The 19941-nt window shown below is 43.3% G+C and overlaps 1 protein-coding gene across 1 annotated transcript; it reads right to left on the bottom strand.

The window, feature by feature from the left end:
* Positions 1-3119: 3119 nt before the first annotated feature.
* Positions 3120-15259, bottom strand: dcn (decorin). Its single transcript, XM_077594043.1, has 8 exons — positions 14975-15259; positions 10824-11077; positions 8957-9069; positions 8178-8391; positions 7980-8093; positions 7829-7922; positions 7194-7332; positions 3120-3784 (listed from the first exon to the last, which is right to left on the bottom strand). Exons 2-8 carry the CDS (start codon positions 11053-11055, stop codon positions 3584-3586), a joined length of 1107 nt encoding a protein of 368 aa, XP_077450169.1. The 5' UTR covers positions 11056-11077; positions 14975-15259; the 3' UTR covers positions 3120-3583.
* Positions 15260-19941: the final 4682 nt, after the last annotated feature.

Raw genomic sequence — 19941 nt, forward strand, 5'->3', positions numbered from 1 at the left:
TCCCTGCCGTCCAGCCCCAGCCCTCGTGGGGGCACATGTGCTGCGTAAACCCTGAATAGAATCTCCATCAGTGATCACATACTTGATTTGACATGTTCCTAATTGGATTTTGTGTCAGATAAAAGGTTGGAAAAGGCAAGGCCAAGAATCTGAAACACATCTGCTTGAGATCAGGTTATGTTTCTTCATTTTACTAATGCAAAAACCTTATACAAGCGTTGATTGACTGTGTCCAAAGCTTATGGAAAAATGAACCTCATTGCCCCACTCACACACTGGATTTTCACACATTAACCAAATTTCAGTACAACATGAGCATTAGACTCCCTTTGCAGACACCCGCTGAATTGTGGATAATAAGCTGCAGGCAAGCAATTAGGGTTGCAGGGCTTGACGACAGACAAATTGACGACAGTATGTGTGTGTGCTTGTCTGTGGTGAATAGAATAGAAGCAATGGACCTTCCTTCCACACGAGGGCAACAGACCTATGCATGAAGGAAGCCCAGTATACATCATAATATTCACCAATTTGAATATATTTTATGATCCCGCTAGAGCCTGCACGTATTAGTGTTTAAGTTATATCCAGTATAACAAGATGTGCTTCAGTTTAGATCAGGGGTAGGGAACCTATGGCTCGGGAGCCATATGTGGCTCTTTCCATAGGTGCGTATGGCTCTCCACTAACCTGTGAGGTAAAATATGGAAATCACTGGTGAGAGAGCTGAGTCCCGAACGCACTAAAATGAGCGTCACGTAGAGGTTGACACTACCTCTACCACCACTTTAATCATAATTTTGTTTTTTATCACTCTTCTGCATGCATGATATCATTGATACTGATTTATTAGCAACAGCATAACAATGTTGTCAAAAGAATTCTGAGACTTTTTGTACTTTAAAAGTGGTGAAATGACAAAAAAAATCACACTTGTCATGTATTTTTACTTTTCAATTCTGAGAATGGCTCTCAAGAAATAACATTAGAAAATATGAATTGTTTATGGCTCTCTCTGTCAAAAAGGTTCCCGACCCCTGGTTTAGATTCTTCAAATGGGCTCAAAGCTGTGTCTCGAAATGTCAATTTGATAAATATTTTTCTCTGAGTAAGGAGTGGAAGATGCCATCTGGTGACTGTTGATTACTGGGTTATACAGTGTATACATTGGAAATGTCCTCTAGTTTGTTGGAAACCAACTCCAACTGGTTTGTGTTGAAATTTGAATTGAAATCAATGTAAAAAAAAACTGGACTTCTCTGAGCAAGTGTTGCGTCTCCTCATCGTGCGGCATCTGAGTTCACGTTGGTTTGTACAAAGAAAATTGGCTAGCCGTTGGTCACTAGAATCACCCAAAGATAACGTCCATAATTGGTCCTTATAATTAGGTGCCAGAAAAGATAAGTTTCATCTTTGCGGTTCGGTCCACTGGACCACTGTTTGCGGAAGGATATCGATGTCGATCTCCAACCACAGAGCTTATTTGAAGCTGAACGTTTTGTCTCACCTATTGCGTTCTGCTCCATTTCTTTAACCTAAATATTCTCACAGTCTCTCGAGAGCTGCAAATCACAGCTGGCCAATGACCTCCGTGTCAATATTTTTTTGTCCCGGATCATAAAAATGGTCACGTAAAGTGAGGCAGTGCAAAGGTGGTGTTTTGTGCTCTCTAGCGGACCAGGATGTGGTTTATTTCTCCAGTCTGGAGTGGCAACTTGTCTGTGATGATCTTACCTTGTGGATTTCCCAGGTGACGGCAACACACAATTTTTGTCATTACAACCATCGCAAAAGTTTTCCATGTGTTTTTATTCTTTCAGGACACCTTTAGCGGGAGATCCCTTCTCTGGAGACGAAGAGGAACACCTTTGTTTCAGAGCTACGGTATGTGTGTGTGCCATTTGTATGCCATGAGAGGTTTTTATACAGCATTTATATACAGCAGGAGTGGCCAAGTCCGTTCCTCGAGAGCCCCTACCCAGTCTGTTTTCCATATCCACCTCCTCTACCACACCTGAATCAAATGATCAACTCATCAGTAAGCTGTCCAGAAGCTTCATACCGATCTCGATTATTTGACCAAGATGGCGCCGTTCACGCGGGAGCCAGTGGGAGTAGCTCTGTACACTCTTATGTTTTTCGTGTTTTACAGCCCTTCTATCTTTTTTTAAATTACATTTTAATATTTCTTAATACATCCCTTTTTACTTTACTTTGTACTTTATACTTTTTACTTAATGTTTTTACAACTTTCCTTGTTCTGTTAGCCTGGCTTCTTTCGGCTACTGCTTTTTTTGGAACCATTCAGCCATGCCTACGCTTTCACACACACGGGACTAGCTGTTACAATACGCAGCAGAAGGAGCGAGACCTTGGTGCCGCCGGAGTTTCGGAGCTGGACAAAAGTGCCGGGAGGAGAGGCAATGCTTCTGACCAAACATTCCATCGTGGGACAAGATGGAAGAGCTGTCGGCGCTTACCAGCAACGGAGTCGAGGAGTTCAGCCCTGCTGCTGTTTTCTTCAGCTCCAGACTACTGAGGAACTGTGCGGATAAGCTTGGAAGAGTGACTCTGCATATTCTCTACCTCGGTCACAGTCTGCAGAAGTTCCCCATCTCGTGGAAGACTTCCTGTGTGTGGTTCCAGTTTTTGTCCAATTTTACGTCTTTTTGAGTCTATCCGTTTTTGCTACCGAAACTCGTAGCTCGTTTTTGTGTTTTTGCTGCTTTTCTGTCTTAATGATTTGGTGATTCTTAATGATCCCATTGACTTTGATTTGCTTTGTACTTTGTGCTTTTTGCTTTTGCTTTGTTGTTCTGCGGCCTTTGACTGTACTGTCTAACTTATAACTATGCCTTTTCTTGCTACGGTCAATGAAATTTCTCGAATACGGGATGAATAAAGTTATCCAATCCAATTCAGGTGTGTTGGTGGAGAGAGACATGGAAAACAGACTAGATAGGGGCTCTCAAGGACTGGACTTGGCCACCCCTGATATACAGTGTCTATGCGTACAACATTCATGGCAATGTGGGGTGCAGCGGGATACCGTTCTCTTGAAACAAAATAGAGGAACAAACTAAAGAACCGACAGAAGCATGCATAGAAATCCTTGGCCGTGACATTTAAAACATATATGGTTTATTCTAAATTTAGAAAGCAAACTCGGTTCTCGCCGGACAGCAAAGAGAAGACGAGTAGTGAGTGTGAGGAAGCGATGGAAGACACGCTTGCTTGATATCAAAAATGAGTGAAGACCTTCGCAGCTTTGCCGCCTGCTCCACAGGCCTCATCTACAAACAAAAGGGATTACTCTGCCCATACAATGAATGTGACTATGCTACAGAACGAGTGTGAGAATATATTACGGCTCTACCAACCTGTTTGCTACCAATCAAAGCCGAGCTAAATGACGGTGAAAAAAAAACTTTGGAAAAAAAACAATGTGCTTGAGGTCCAAGTCCACCATCAGGAGAGAGTCGGGTCGGAGGCACACACACACACTCACGCACTCATTTACAAATACACACTTCCTTAGTGGTTTTGGTGGTAAAAGATGGTGGCTGTTAGGGATGGAGCCTCTCTACTTCTTCCTGTAGTTGCCCAGCTGGATGGCGGAGCGGTCGAAGACACAGCGGAAAGTGATGGGCTGCACTTCCCAGTAGGGAACAGGATTGCTAAAGAGGCTGATGCCCGAGTACATGGCCTTCTTTGTGTTGAAGCCAGGGGGGCAGAAATCTTCCGTTCCTACTGCACTGATCTTGTTGGCGTGCAGGTAGACCACCTGAAGGAAGGGAGTGAATCAATTCAAATCAAAAGCCTTTATTGTCATTATACACAACTGCGTATAACTGTGGTGCTACTCCACAAAGTGCGTTTTCCCAGTAAAAACATAAATAAGTAATATAAAAATATAAAAAGTCACGTCCGAGCAAGGTAAATTCTAAAATAACACACAATCTAAGATATTGCACGTTGTTATTGCACACCCCGAAGTTATTTCACAGAAGGGATTGTGTGTCGTGCTAATGCAAGTTCAGAGCCCTTATGGCTCTGGGAAAAAAACGGTGTCCGTGTTTTGTGAGACCTATAGCGTCTGCCAGAGGGGAGCAGCTGGAACAGGTTGTGACCAGGGTGGTATGGGTCCCTAACAATGTTCTGAGGTAGTGAGGGCTGGCAATGTCATCCAGTGAGGGCAGAGAGCAGCCGTTGATCTTCTGGGCGGTGTTGATGACTCTCTGCATGGCTTTTCTGTCTGCTGCCGTGCTCCCAGCATACCACATTGTAATGCAGTATGCCAGGAGGCTCTCCACGGTATAGAAAGTTACCAGAAGCTTAGTGTCCAAGTTGTTCCTCCTGAGTACCCTCAGGAAATGGAGTCGCTTCTGGGCCTTCTTCACCACTGCCGTGGTGTTGGTAGACCAGGAGAGCTTGTCTCTGATGTGGACCCCCAGGAATTTGAAGGACTGGACCCTGTAAACGCATACTCCATTTATGAGGAGTGGGGCCAGATCTGTGTTGCGTTTGCAAATGTCCAGGATTATTTCTTTAGTTTTCGTGGTGTTTAGTGTGAGATTGTTCACCAAACACCACGAAGACAGTTTGATGACCTCATCTCTGTAGGCAGACTCATCCCCCTGAGATGAGTCCGACCACAGTGGTGTCATCGGCAAATTTGATGATGGAGTTAGAGTGGTGGGTCGTTGTACAGTCGTATGTGTACTGGGAGTATAGAAGAGGACTCAGTACACAACCTTGAGGGGAGCCAGTGCTCAGTGTAATGGAGGAAGAGAGGTGGGGACCAAGTCTAACAGTTTGTGGACGGTTGGTTAAGAAGTTCTTAATCCAGCAGCAGATGGAAGAGGATAGTCCAAGGTCGGAAAGTTTGTCAGTCAGAATGTCCGGTATCATAGTGTTGAAGGCTGAGCTATAGTCAATGAAAAGCATCCTCACATAGTTCCCCTGGTGCTCTCAGTGCTGAGTGTAGAGCTACGGCGATGGCGTCCTCAGTAGACCTGTTTTCTCTATAAGCAAACTGGTGAGGGTCAACTGAGGGAGGGATTGTATCCCTGATGTGGCGGGCAACCAACTTTTCAAAGCACTTCATGATCACAGGCGTAAGTGCAACAGGGCTGTAATCATTCAGGTTGTCAATGGTTGGCTATTTAGGGACAGGGATAATGGTGGCAGATTTCAGGCAGGAGGGGATGATGGATTGTTGCAGGGAACAATTGAAAATATTTGGGAAAACCCCTGTCAGCTGGTTAGCACAGGCTTTGAGCACCTTCCCAGGTACTCTGTTAGGGCCAGCAGCCTTCCTGGTGTTCACAGTCTGCAGTACCTGTCTCATTTCATGTTCCTGAAGCTTCAGTGTACTGCTGCAAGGGGGTGGATGTGTTGAGACTGATTTTGTCAGTCTCAAAGTGGGCAAAGAAATGGTTCAGTTCCTCTGCTAGTGAGGCATCTGTGTTAACAGACACCTTATTATTGTCATTGTAATTGGTAATGTGTCGTGTTCCCTGCCACATCCCCTTTAGGTTATTTTCTGTGAAGTGCTCCTCAATTTTCCTTGTATATGCTGCCTTGGCCTTTTTAATGCCTCTCTTCAGGTCTGCTCTGGCAGCGCTGTATTGTAACTTGTCCCCTGACCTGAAAGTGGTAATACAGCATTTAATGAGTGCCTGTGTCTCACTGGTCATCCAGGGTTTTTGGTTAGGAAAAACCCAGATACGTTTATTAACAGTGACAGTGTCCGTACAGTTTTTGATATAGGAAAGTACAGTATCCGTGTAGTCCTGGAGGTTGTGGTGTTCAAAAAGTTCCCAAATGGTGCGGGAAAAACAGTCCTGCAGCTGAGAAATGGCGTCCTCAGGCCATGTTTTTAATTGCAATGAAAAGATAATAACTGGTCCAAGTGAGAGCTCAATCTGAGGAGAATTATTACAAACAAAGAGACCGGAAATTTCTGGAACTCCATGTTGAACAGACGCAAACTAGGGGAGTACTTAGGAAATACAGAGACTAAGCTATCGAAATTGGACTCAATATTTTCTAAATGGTGGGCACTTTCATGGAAATGAGTTGATTCATTTTTGCCAAATCTTAACAATTTATAAATGTTGTCTTCTGGAGCTCATAACTCAATTAAAAATCACAGAGCTATTGCAACATTAAAGGGCAGGGGAACACAATGATAAACTACCAATTAAGATGTTGAGCGATCTCACACACCTGAAACATTTCGTTTTGTTTGCAATGTTTCCAGCTAAGCAAAAATGTGTTTCTCACGAGAACCACAATTATTTTGTACATTTTTTGAGTACATGCTGAAATGAATGCATTCTCGCCAGCTGCCATTGCCAGAGATAGACGGCCTATCCATTTAAATTGGGAGGCCCTGGAAGCCAATAAATGGATCGCCTGACGGCTAACAGTGATAAACTCTGAATAAAGTTCACTTATTTGCCACTAGTGACAATCTCATTTAAATTCACAGCTGGAGGATGAAAGGAGCTTCATTACTTGACATATATCATCGTCAATGGCACTGAACGAGTTAAAAGTGCTATGAAATAGTGACAATGACTGCACAAATGTATTTCAGGTGAGGAAAACAAATTTGGCAATCAAATCTGTCTTTTTTGTTTACCAACTTATAATTATTCCACCCTAAGAAATGCATCAGGGAACGCCCACTTTTTTAAAGGCATTCTGGTTGTGACATCACAACTAGAATTGATGCTGATATCTAGTGTTCTACGGCTATGCTAACTAGTATATACATGACAGAACACATGCTGAACACTTGGCATGCTAGCTGATTCCAAAAGAATTGCAGCTCATTCTGTGTGTGACATCATCATCATCAACACGCCTTTGGAGATTTTTTTGTGTGGGTGGGGCCAAAGTGGAGAAAGAATGGCGAATTAGGATGTAGTTTCATTATTAATCCCTTTGGGTGGATTTTTGTCCAAAATATGGTATAATTTGTTTATATGGCTCATACATATATGACACATTTTAAAGTCACTTATTATTTAGCATTTCATAGCGACTTCATATTTGAGGAAAAAGTCCAAATGGGATGTTGGTCATCTTTTTAACAAGCACGGTAATGAAATCTGCATGACGAAATGAAATGAGATGTTCGTCATTGCTTATTAGATGATCGTGATCACAAGCACAAGTCTAACCTGAATGTATTTGTGGTCGGATAGGCCGGCCGGCACACTGGTCAGGGCATTGTTGTCCAGGTGGAGCTCTCGGAGGTGGGGGACATTGACCAGAGTGCCGTTCTCCACCAGGCTGATCTCATTGTGGCTCAAACCCAGCCTATGACAAAAGAGTGACATCACCAGTTATCGTATTTATCATTATTACTCCACTATTGGAAGCCAATGAGAAAATCAGGCCATGGAAAGACGCCCCCTCGCTCCCGTCGCTTTCCCAACCTGAGACTGTGGTATGACAAAATGGAAATTGAAACACAATCTACTGGAGTGGTGCTGCATCAATGCTTCCCTTCATTCATTACAGGTTTTCACAGTCTATTTTGTGTGCCAGCCAGTCATTTGGACAATCCCGCAGCTATTGTTTGCTTTATTAAACCGTATCCAAGGAGATAAAGAGATTCAAAAAGGATGAGAAATCCCAAATTCAGTGTAAATGAGTCCGTTATACGAGATCCACCGAAACGTCCCAATCTGAGCAAATCCTGATTCACACCACTGCATGATGATAAAAATTGAGGAACTAAGGAGCAGTTGTAACACTTAAACATCCTGCATTTAAACATGTGTAACAAAGTTAAACAAAACATTTTCAATACTTAGCGAGCTGCTTGAGGCCCTTCATACTTTCAGCAGTGACTTTGGAGATTTTGTTTCCATCCAGGTGGAGTTCAGAGAGTGAGCTAGGCAAACCTGTGGAAAAAAAGATCATTTTGATGCTCAGTAAATTGAGTTAATCCACTACGGTACCTTTGGGGATCTCCGTGATCTGAGTATCCGCGATACGAATGTAGGAGACTCTCTTGAGGTCGGCAAAGGCGCCGGCATCAATCCCCGCGCTCTTCAGGGGGTTGGAGCCGAGCTCTGCGACAATTCAATAATCAGAAGAATGCAGAAGAGGTTCATCCTCCTCAAATTCGAATCAGTCCTTTGTCTAATTAGATTTACCCATCACGATGATATGGGACATCCCCTGGAAGGAGGCCTTCTTGATCTTGCTGATCTCATTCTCGTGGATACGCAGCTCCTGCAGGCTTTTGGGCATGTTGGCCGGCATCTCTTTCAGATTGTTCTTGGACAGGTAGAGGCGCTGCAGCTTTGTCAGCGGGTTGAGGGCCTTGGTGTGGATGTTGTTGATTTTGTTGTTCACCAGGATAAGTGCCTGCAGGTGGAACAAAATCTGAATCGTCAACTGGTGTTCTGTTTCCAATCATAAAAACACTTGCATTCTAATTGAGATGACATAATCAGAGTCTGTAAATTAAGCCAGACCGCAATGTTTTTGCACTGCCAAAAACAGTGTGCACACATCATTAAAAAAGAAAAAAAATATTTTCCACGGATGGGAGGCAGTTACCTGCACCATCACACTGGAAGTTGGGTCTCGAAAAAGCACAACAATGTCTTTCTGAGATTTACACGTTATCCACAATAATGTGTTTCTGCCGGGTTACTTAAAACTTTTCCATGACAATCTTGTAGCTTATCATTTGTAAGCACAACAAGTGGCGGGAGTTTCAAGTCCTCCCCTGCTGTTCCTCGCTCATGTAGACAAGATGCCATGCTAGGAATGCGGCTCATTCTGACTGGAGAACCAGATCACAACATGCGCATAGTTTCTGTGCACCTGGCGACCGAGAGAACCGGGGCAACAAACCATTCAGCGTGACCCTACATTTATGAAAACCAACAAATCCCCCTGGAAACTGAGGTCCAAGGTCTCTTACATGAAGGCCCTTGAGGTTCTTGAAGTCATTCTCTTTGATCTCATTGATCTTGTTGTTTTGCAGGTCTAGCAGGGTGGTGTCATCTGGAATGTCCTTAGGAACCTCCTTCAGACCTGGCAACACAATTCAAAAACTCATAAATGACAGTAATGAAAATGATCCTTCGACTACTAGATTTGCATGCTGATCAGGATTAGAAATTCCTTGACACCAGAATCCAGATAAGGATCAAAGACCAGTACTTGGACACAATGTGTTGATAATATGCTGACATTCCAAATGTATAAAAAAAATCTATGTTTTCTGAGGCGCACACATGGCAGGAAATGGAATTGAAAACAAATTTCCTGGGCGACATACCTGCAAGCTGAGCTCAGTCGTGAAACTGACTCGCAAAACTGACACCTGCTCTAAAAGGCGAGAGTTCTTTTGAAGTAGAGTCATCTGGTGGTTACAGCATTTTGCCATCTGTGGCAACATGGGACGGGTTCGTTTACATTTGTGGTGAGGGGGCAAAGAATACAACTGGTTTGAGGTTTGAACTCCTCAGTCCATCTTAGCAATTTTTTTTCTAAATCTGGGTGTGGTACAGAAAATATTTTAACTGTAGATTACGTCAAACATTCCGCCTAAAATCCTTAGGTGCACATAATGTCAAGTCTGACCAATCAGTAGGCAACTGACATCTAGGAAATGGATAAGAGAAGGTCAGCATGTCTCGACCACACAGTTGAAAGCCACCATAAATCACACTGCTTGATAGCAAAGCCACATTTGAATGACTTCCAACATATTAGCTAATTTTCCTGACCAAGTCTTCAGGGCTGAATTACAAAAATGTGAAGTTTCTGGATAGTTCAGTTCTGGTTAATGGCAAACTTTTAATTCACTAACTAAAGAAGTGTTCCCAGCTTGGTAATATTGTTTGCTATTTAATACTGCTTTAAAAAAAAGAAGAATCAAACTCAGTCTTTTGGTTGTTGAGCTGGATGAGAGACAACACCGAAAATTTGATTAACTCCCTGGCTGGTTGCTCAGGAATATGTTAAACGCATGGAACAGGTTTTGCTATACCAATTGCACGAGACAACTTAAGTGGTCTCCCTTTTGAATGTAGCAGTACACCTCAGCAGAAACCACTTGCATCATCTGACCAACTTACATAAATTAAAGTCACCTGTCAATCCTGCAGTCGCTGTAACGCTTTTAACAGTCCCATGTTTCCAATCTCCGTACACGAAGCCTCCAAGCTTCTCCCCTCTTCATGTTATTACCGTTGCCACGACAGCCCTGCAACAATGTTTTTGTAAACCTCGCTAAGTGTCATTTGAACCCAACCTGTACTCCTACCATGGATTCGCCCCAGACTGTTTTTGTCGGACACGTCGGTGTAGTTTTAAGAGACTCCGGCTGTGGAGCTCCATCTCCAGAGAACTCTAATGGAATGGAACTTTGTTTGTCCATTATTGGAACGGCTCAGTTTCATGATAACCCACCCAGTTTCTCTGTGACTGTTGTTTTTTCTGACACTTGAACAATAATTACTTTTTAAACAAAAGCGGGAAGCGGACCTTTTTTCCTTTTGTACATATCAGACGTCACATTGGGGGAACAAAAGCAATAACATTGAGAATAAAGTGTTTTGACTTTGCGGAGAGTAATATTTCACTTTTGGTTGTCTAGTAAGAACACATTTGGGCTTCCTTCATTCTAGGCGCTTCAGACTTTTCCTCCATTCCCAAGCAATTTCCTCCTGATGGATTCACTGTCAAATACTGCTGTTTCAGTGCTCATAATTCCTTGCGATGTCATGTTGAGAAACTGATCACTCGAACAGTAGAAAATGTACCCCATGGGGTGGTCTTACCGAGGTCGGAGCACTGGACCACCCGCAGGTGGCATTGACAGCGGAAAGGGCACTTGGGTCCTTCGGGCACCGGCATTTCGTAATTCGGTTCCATATCCACCTTCTTGAGCTCGAACTCAAGCACTCCTGAGCCGGCCTCGTCCTCCATCATGAAGTCCAGGAATCCGGATTGGCGAAAGGGAAGTGCCCAGCAGGCGGTGACCAGGAGCAGAGAGAGACAGACCGATCTCATGGTGTCGCGAGGTGAAGAGAGCCTATAGAAAACGTGAGAAGAATATCACTCTTTTGGAAATGGGATCAGACTGAAATGTCAACAGAGGTGAGGGAAGAAATGGTGGAGATGTGGAGGGTTGTTCAAGGCTGTCAAAGAAAGGAACATATCTCATACATATTCATGATAGTTAGACATTGTTTGAAAAATCACACTTTCTGTTGTCTGTTGTCAGAAATGACAGTTTGATGTCTCCCTACATGAAATAAACGATTGAAAAGTAATTTGACAACAGAGTGGATGTTCTATAATTGAGTTTTGATGGCCGTTCCTCATTCTCCACAGTTTCCATGTCCACAGTCCAAGCAAAACACAATCGTTGACCTTTCACGGCGCACGGACCTGCCAATCTTCTTGCTGTGCCGTGTGGTCGCTGTGAGATCCGTAATGAAAGGGCACACAAGCCACATGTGGCCAACAAGTGATTCGGCACAACTTCCTGGAAATCGTAAGTGCAATGAGGAAGCCCAGCAGCGTTCAGCACCGGGTGATTTGACCAGATTGTTCCGGCCGTCCCGAATGCTGCGTCATTCACGAAAAATGACACAACCTCAGTCCCTAAACACTTCCATTGGCATGCAGTGGATTAGTAATCCCTGTTTATTGTTAGGAAAAACCCTACAGCAGGGGTCGGGAACCTTTTTGACAGAGAGAGCCATAAACAATTCATATTTTCTAATGTTATTTCTTGAGAGCCATTCTCAGAATTGAAAAGTAAAAATACATGACAAGTGTGATTTTTTTTGTCATTTCACCACTTTTTAAGTACAAAAAGTCTCAGAATTCTTTTGACAACATTGTTATGCTGTTGCTAATAAATCAGTATCAATGATATCATGCATGCAGAAGAGTGATAAAAAAACAAAATTATGATTAAAGTGGTAGATGTAGTGTCAACGCCACAGTGACGCTCATTTTAGTGCGTTCGGGACTCAGCTCTCTCACCAGTGATTTCCATATTTTACCTCACAGGTTAGTGGAGAGCCATACGCACCTATGGAAAGAGCCACATATGGCTCCCGAGCCATAGGTTCCCTACCCCTGCCCTACAGGTTTGGAGTCGCAGTGCTTTCTAGTATGTTTTTCATCCTGTCTCATGTTATTTGGAACAAAGACTTCTTGTCTGGGCTTCATGAGGTCCAGATGACATGTTGTTCCACTTTCCTCGCAGGCTGAGTCATCTTGGCAGCCTCAAGATCTTTTATCTCAAAAAAATGCACAAATTCAGCGAAAAGAACAACGTCTCGTCTCCACATGAGGAGTTGAGATGTCCAGCCCATTTGAAGTGGCCAACACTTCTACTTCAAATGAATTGGACGTCAATGGCAATTGTGTGTTCATTTTAGTTTAGTTTTTTTAGAAGCACGCCCTCTATGGAAAAATTAACATTGCTAACATCGTCATCAATTTGATGGGATTCTCTTTTCCCGTTCTATACAATAACTGTCAAAATTCAGTCTGTGTCATGGACGGATTATGAAGTTTTGATTTGGTAGACAAGAAATGGATTTCTCCCTCCTCCATTTATTGGATGACATGTTGGTCAAAAAACGTTATTCACCGCATTGTGTCTGATGTCTATACATTTTTTTTCAGTTTCTTGAAAGGAGTAAACTAGAAAGACATGAGACAACCTCCCGTGCCTTCCGGGGAACACGGCTTTTCAAGACCGTGTACACTAGCCTGACAGGAATACGGTCTCGCGGAGAATCCACTGAAAGCAGGACGGATGTGTGTCAAAACGTGCTGCGACATGTCTACACCAGCTATCTTTATAGCCTCTTTCCCCAAAAACAACAACATGTTTTTGTTTTGAATTTCTTTGAGAAAGCAAGAGAGTATTTTTGCAGGGATGATTGCTGATAATTTTTCATGGCATTCCTTTTTCAACAGAGTTCTAATATTTCCCAGCTGTGGCTTTGTGTGTGTATGTGTGTGTGTGTGTGTCAGGTACTGGAGGGACTTACCACGGGGAGGATTTAGCTGTTTTTTTGAACATGTTTTTTGGTTGAGTCATCATGAATTTTAAAATAACCAAGTATTCTAACGAACGAGGAGGGGGCTGACTCACAATTAGCCAGGTGAGTTGTGTTGCACACTTCCTTATAAATCCCCCTTACAAAGACAGAGCAACTTCATTCATCCTCGCTCTAAGACATTCGCAATTGCTGGTATAAATATAGGTTACAAAGTACATCTAGGGCCAGTAATTGATACTGTATAATATAATATATAAAGACTTAATTGAGCTCAAAGTTTAAACCAAATTTTTTATGAGACTGAAGTAGCCAACGCATAATGATTAGTAATGATTTTTCAATGAATATTATGGTTGATTGATAGTATTGGGTCATTGGGTTTTTGTTGTTTCTGTTCCGAATTTGGCAACCTTACTGGAAAATGACTCTGTTTTCTTCTTTACAGTGGCTAAGCACGATCAAATAATCTTTGAGGACGTAGCGCAAACTTCGTCAAAGTCCCATCCCCATTTTACGGAGACACCCCCACCACCACCCCAACACCCAAACGTGGCCCCAGCACTTCTAACGAATCCCAGACAGGAAGCAGATCTGGCTTGGTAATTCTTCCTCCGTTTGCTTTTTTTGTCACTTTCCCAGCTTCCATTCGACCTTATTGACATTTGAGGTAGACCATACTGTCCCTGCCTTGAAGGCATTTACTATGCCACGGGACATTTGAAACACGTGTGTCTCCTTCCCCTCCACGCTATCCTAACACCCCTTCCACGTGGTTACTGAAGAAAACGTTTCTGGAACAGCTCCCGACGATAGATTTGTGAGTTATCAGGCAATTTCATAAGAGAACATGTACAAACACTCAGGAGCCAGTGAATGAGAATCTCCCTTAAAAGACAATAGACTCAAGCGTTATAGCTTTTTTGTATGTTTGACCATGTTTCAGCCACCGCCCAACACTGTTCCCCGCTGTTTTTGTCGTGTTTGATCCTCCTAACCAGAAAGACATGTACGACTTGCGTTGTTTTTTGAACTTTTGCACATCAGATGGAAAGAAAAGCATCCACAATGTCTTTTGCACAAATCCTCCATTCACTCATGGCTGCTTCAAATTTAAAACATCTGCTTGCCTCCACAGTTATTGTCCTTCGAGCCCAGATTTTCCTCACTTTTGTCTCTCTTTTTCTTCCACTGCATCTGAGTCCCATTAGGCTTTTTGCTGCTGGCAAAGAGGATGTAATGAGTTAGCGAAAACCTCCTCTGATTGTTTAGATGATGGAAATTACAGGATTAACGATAGGTACTACGTTTATTTTTTTCGTCTCACGTTCAAAGTTTCTGAACTGCCCCTTCAATTTGGCTCCTGCTGAAAAGTTTTTTTTTTTTTAACAGATAAGGGCTTTCTTGCTAAAAAAACAAGTCATTGTGAATATAAATGGTGTTAATCATCACAGAGAAATGCTGTTGTTTTTTCTCAATGCCAATGCTCCCTCCTGAATCCAGTTCTTTCTGTGGAAATACACAGAAAAAAACATTTTTTTAGCTGTCACGCAGGAATGCGGGAGGTTCCGCACCGACTCCGTCCAAACAATCAATCGGCCAAGTGTCAAAACAGTGCACTTGGCTGGGGAAGCGACAGGGAATTTGCAGGGTTGGATGAACAAAAGACCAAAGGGGGGCGAGCGGCGGGCCAGCATCAACAGGCACCCACCACACCCCCTTTATCCCGGCAAAAAGGAAGCCTGAGTGGAATTCCAAGTGGGAATCAAAAAAGCTTGCACAGAAATTGAAAAGGAACATACATGACCTGAAAAACATTCCCGCTTGCTTTCCGAATACTCCCCTATCCCATTAAACAATTCCCATCATTCTGCCATAAAAGTGAAAAGGATGAACCGACCAACCTGTTTCTGGTGGAAGCAGAAGACAAAGGGCAAATGTTAAACTCCCCGCAAAACCCCCCAAAAATCCAGCCAAATTTGCTTTCTCGGGGGAATGAGCAGCGAACAGCGGCTGCTCGGGCCGTCGGGGTAATTGGACTCAGGAGCGTTCTACGGCGAAGATCAAGCAGGTGTGCTCTGTCACAACAAGGGGAGGGGAGAGAGACGGACAAAAAGAGAGAGAAGAGAAAGTGAGAGGAGGGAGGGTGAGAACCCCAAAAATCGGTAGAGGCGGCGGCAGCATAAAAACAGCTGGAAAGAGAAGAAGAAGGAGGAGGAGGAGGAAAAAGAGAGAGTGGATCAGCGATTCACTTGGCAGGCGCTGGGACATCTGGTAATGATAGGCAGGGCTTGAAAATTCCTTTACTTCATTCTCATTAACACACTCCTGCTTAATTTGCTCCCGTTATTTCCACCTACCGTATATTTTGGACTATAAGTTATCTGTTCCAATCACTCTATCAGAGAAAAATCTGAGTTATAGAAATAACTGTAAACTCAAGAGAGACTTGACATTATGTTCTTCACAAGTGTATGTAAACTTTTGACCACCACTATATATCTATCTATCTATCTATCTATCTATCTATATATATATATATATATATATATATATATATATATATATATATATATATACATACATATATAAAACCTCTATTTCAACGGCATGCCGTTCTATTTTTCAAACTTTCCCCCATAGTGCCGTTCAATTAGAGGTGGCGTTCAATTAGAGGATGCCGCTCTATTTTTTGACTAGCTGGTCAGAATTTTGAGATGTGGTAAATTTTATGGATGAAAAGAGAAACCAGGTAACTTACATATTTATTTAACAAAAGGCACAAATACAGGGCGATTACTGGTAAGTAATTTCAAGTTCACTCGTGAAAATCAGGTGACATGTCGCTGTTGTAGCTGTTCTCGTCATTCACATCCCCTTCCGCATCAGCGTCGAGTTTCTGAGTGAGTTCACGTTCATTGTCGCCAGCATTGGCCCGCGCTTGCTGGAGAAGTTGCAAACCAGTCTGAATCGGGCCGTCTGACCTGAAACAATGGATCTGCCAATCCTTCGAGGCATCGAGAGCATTGGTGAGTCCACATCCCTTGAACGACTTGATGATTAGATCCTTCGGCAGATGATCCCAAGCATCGACACAATCCATTTCATAAACTTACATTGTTGGTGCTCGCATGTTGCCGAATTTGGTGTTGCTCTTCTCGCAGTGCAACATCCAGTTCTCGTAGAACTGTCGGACTTTGGCCTTGAATGGGGCGTTCCAGTAGACCTTGGAGGCCTGTATATATTTGGTGCAGTCTCCTGGAATCACGGCCACATCAATATGGAGCTTCTTCAATTGCTTCTTGGTGGCATCGCTAATGTGACAACAGTATGAATCCCAGGCAAGAAGGCGCTTGCCATCTGACCACCTTCTCAGGTTGAGAAAACCCTCTATTTCACCGGCATGCCACTCTATTTTTCAAAATTTCCCCCGTAGTGACGTTCAATTTGAGGTTCCGTTCAATTTGAGGTTCCATTCAATCAGAGGTTTCATTCAATTAGAGGTTCCGTTCAATTAGAGGTTCCGTTCAATTAGAGGTTCCGTTCAATTAGAGGTTCCGTTCAATTAGAGGTTCCATTCAATTAGAGGTTCCGCTCAATTAGAGGTTCCGCTCAATTAGAGGTTCCGTTCAATTAGAGGTTCCGTTCAATTAGAGGTTCCGTTCAATTAGAGGTTCCATTCAATTAGAGGTTCCGTTCAATTAGAGTTTCCGTTCAATTAGAGGTTCCGTTCAATTAGAGGTTCCGTTCAATTAGAGGTTCCGTTCAATTAGAGGTTCCGTTCAATTAGAGTTTCCGTTCAATTAGAGTTTCCGTTCAATTAGAGGTTCCGTTCAATTAGAGGTTCCGTTCAATTAGAGGTTCCGTTCAATTAGAGGTTCCGTTCAATTAGAGGTTCCGTTCAATTAGAGGGTACCGTTTTCTATTTTTCAATTCTTCCCCCAAAGTGCCATTTTATTAGAGGTGCCGTTCAAATAGAGGTGCCGCTCAAATAGCGACCCCGTTTTTGCACTGGAGTATATATCGCAAAACATACGTTAAAGTATTAGGGACCAACAGGAAAAATAAGCACTTGTCAATGTCACAAAATAATGTTTTTTCCAATAACTATTAGATAAAAAACCCACCAAAAACTGTTGGCGGTCAGAGTGAAAAAAATAAGCTGTAAAAAAGTTGAATTTGAGTTTAAATTGAAGTCCCAGCCAAACTATGAGATTGCGATTTATCATCCGGAAAATACGACATTAAGAACATTTGACATGAATAGGACTGGAGGAAGGCGCTGTTCACCAACCTGCTTTAATCCTGAACGATTGTTTTATGACAACCTCCTAGAAACACAAGATGTGTGGGTTCTGGAAATTGCTTCGTTTTATTCCAAAAAGTCGCTGTTTTGAGCATTGAAGTCTTCAACACACAGATGCATACTTAAGGCAAAGGGCAGACCACACACATGCACATGCACGCACACACACACACACACACACAAAGGTTCCCCAAATGTGTTAAAAGGTTCCATCACAAAGCTAAAGCCCACTTTTGTCATCAAGTTTTGGATCATGATTGTACAGCAAATGTAAAATTAATACGTTTGTGGTTCCATTAAAATGTGGCGTGTATTGGAAGGGTGCCCAGTTAGAAAAGCCAATTGGGTACAATTAAGAACTTTCAGACAAAGGCCCTCTCTCTACTTTGAAGATTTTTTTTTACCAATGCACATTGGACCTAAAAGGAAATCACATTACAGTTTAGAAAATCAGATTGTTTACTGTAGTCGCTTTTTCCATCGTTATTCCTCCATCGGCCAACACGGCTATTTTACATCCCCCTGTCGGAAATATTTTAAGAATGAGAGTTGGGAGTGAGAAAGTCATTCCCAGACTGGATGGAGTCTTAAGTCCTTTCGCAGCAGCAGCAGAAGCGGGAACACAGTTGTCCCCGTTTTCTGACTGGCTGTATCACCACTAATGGAATGAACAGATCACACACACGCACACACACACGCACGCGCACACGCACGTGCACACACACGCACACGCACACTCGAGGCCTTGTGGGAAATGTCCTCTGGGGGGCCAATGCAATTGAGTCTGGCCGTTGATGCATATTCATGTGATAACGATGCTCGTCGGAGGAAGTTTGCTTCAATGTGTGCACTGTTTCCTTTCGCAACACGCACATACTCGGTGTTTCCCAACAGGTCTAAATAATATTCATTCACAATAATTAGTGGTTCATTTGAAGAGGTGTTACTCCTATTTGAATTTCTCTGGTTTTAAAAATACTCCCACCCTCAGTAGAGGTACTGATACAGGTAAAGTGAATAGGGCAGCTGGATCGAGGCATTTAATACAGAAGAATTTTACATTTACTAAACAACCTTCTTTTGTGCATAGGATAAAGAACACTTTCCTGTGAATTTTTTTGATTTCAAATTTTTACCAAGAATTCCTGACCTGGGCGGCCCTGCAGATGAGTGGTTAGCGCGTCGGCCTCACAGTTCTGGGATCCTGGGTTTGATCCTACGTTGGTCCTCCTGTGTGGAGTTTGCATGTTCTCCCCAGGCTGCATGGGTTTTCTCGGAGTACTTCGGTTTCCTCTCACATTCCAAAAACATGCATGGTAGCCTGCTTGAGACTTTAAATTGGCCCTAGGTATGTGTGAGTATGAATGGTTGTCCATCTCCTCCTGCCCTGCGATGGACTGTGCCCGAAGTCAGCTGGGATAGGTTCCAGCAACCCCAATAACCCTTGTCAGGATAAGCGGTTTAGGAAATGAATTAATGAATTCCTGACCTGACCATTTTCTCAAAATTGGCTGTTTTGCGTCTTCTATTGCGGCACAAGGCTGCCGGCCAGCCAGCCGTGCGACTCAATTAATTTGAAGTCGCCAGATTGAGTGGTTATTACAGCAAGGAGCTTTAGCGGATTAATACAAGAAGAATCAAATGACAGCCAAAGACCGCTGCATGCCAGCAAATATCACGGGTGCCGATTGAATAAGACACGGCAATTTTCTAGGTGGGAGCTCTTGATTAGAAAGGAGGCGACCATGTCGGAGTAGCTGAGGTGGTTTTGCGTTTACTGTTGAATTGGGGCAGGTAAGACGAAGACTTCTGTCACGCTTTCTTTAATTAATGACGCAAACGGCGTCCATGTTGGCATGATTGTTGGTCATTTTCGGGAGGATCTGTTGAAACGTTCTCGTATATCCGATGGTGTTTTCAAACTTGTTAAAGGGTTCGAATGATCGCCATGTCACTGAGGTGGCTTTTGATGAAAAACAGCTCATTCTTAAAACTCTGGACCTGCTGTATGCCAACACAAAGGAGGCATACAGCTCAGTCCCCCTCCCCCCACTGGGCTGCTCAGACCACAACCTGGTCCATCTGATCCCCACCTACATCCCTATGGTGAGGAAAATAAAACCTACCACGAGGATCATACAAAGATGGACCGAGGAGACCAGCATGGTACTGAGGGACTGTTTTGAGACCACTGACTGGGAGGTGCTGTGCAATTCACATAGTAAAGACATTGACAGCTTGACCCACTGCATCACAGATTATATTAACTTCTGTGTTGAGAACATTGTACCCTCCAAGAAGGTCCGTTGTTTCTCCAACAATAAGCCGTGGGTCACCAGGGATCTAGGGGCCCTCCTGAACAAGAAGAAGAGGGCTTTTAGGTCTGGGGAGAAAGAGAGCCTGAAAATGGTCCAGAAGGAGCTGAAGAGAGAGATAAGGAATGGAAAGACCATCTACAGGAGGAAGCTGGAGAACCAACTCCAGAGAGGCAACACCAAAGAGGTCTGGAGGAGCTTGAGGACCATTTCGGGCCATGGAGGCAACAGTGAGAGAGACCTGGAGTCC

The sequence above is a fragment of the Stigmatopora argus genome, chromosome 23 (genome assembly GCF_051989625.1).
Source record: "Stigmatopora argus isolate UIUO_Sarg chromosome 23, RoL_Sarg_1.0, whole genome shotgun sequence".
NCBI lineage: Eukaryota > Metazoa > Chordata > Actinopteri > Syngnathiformes > Syngnathidae > Stigmatopora > Stigmatopora argus.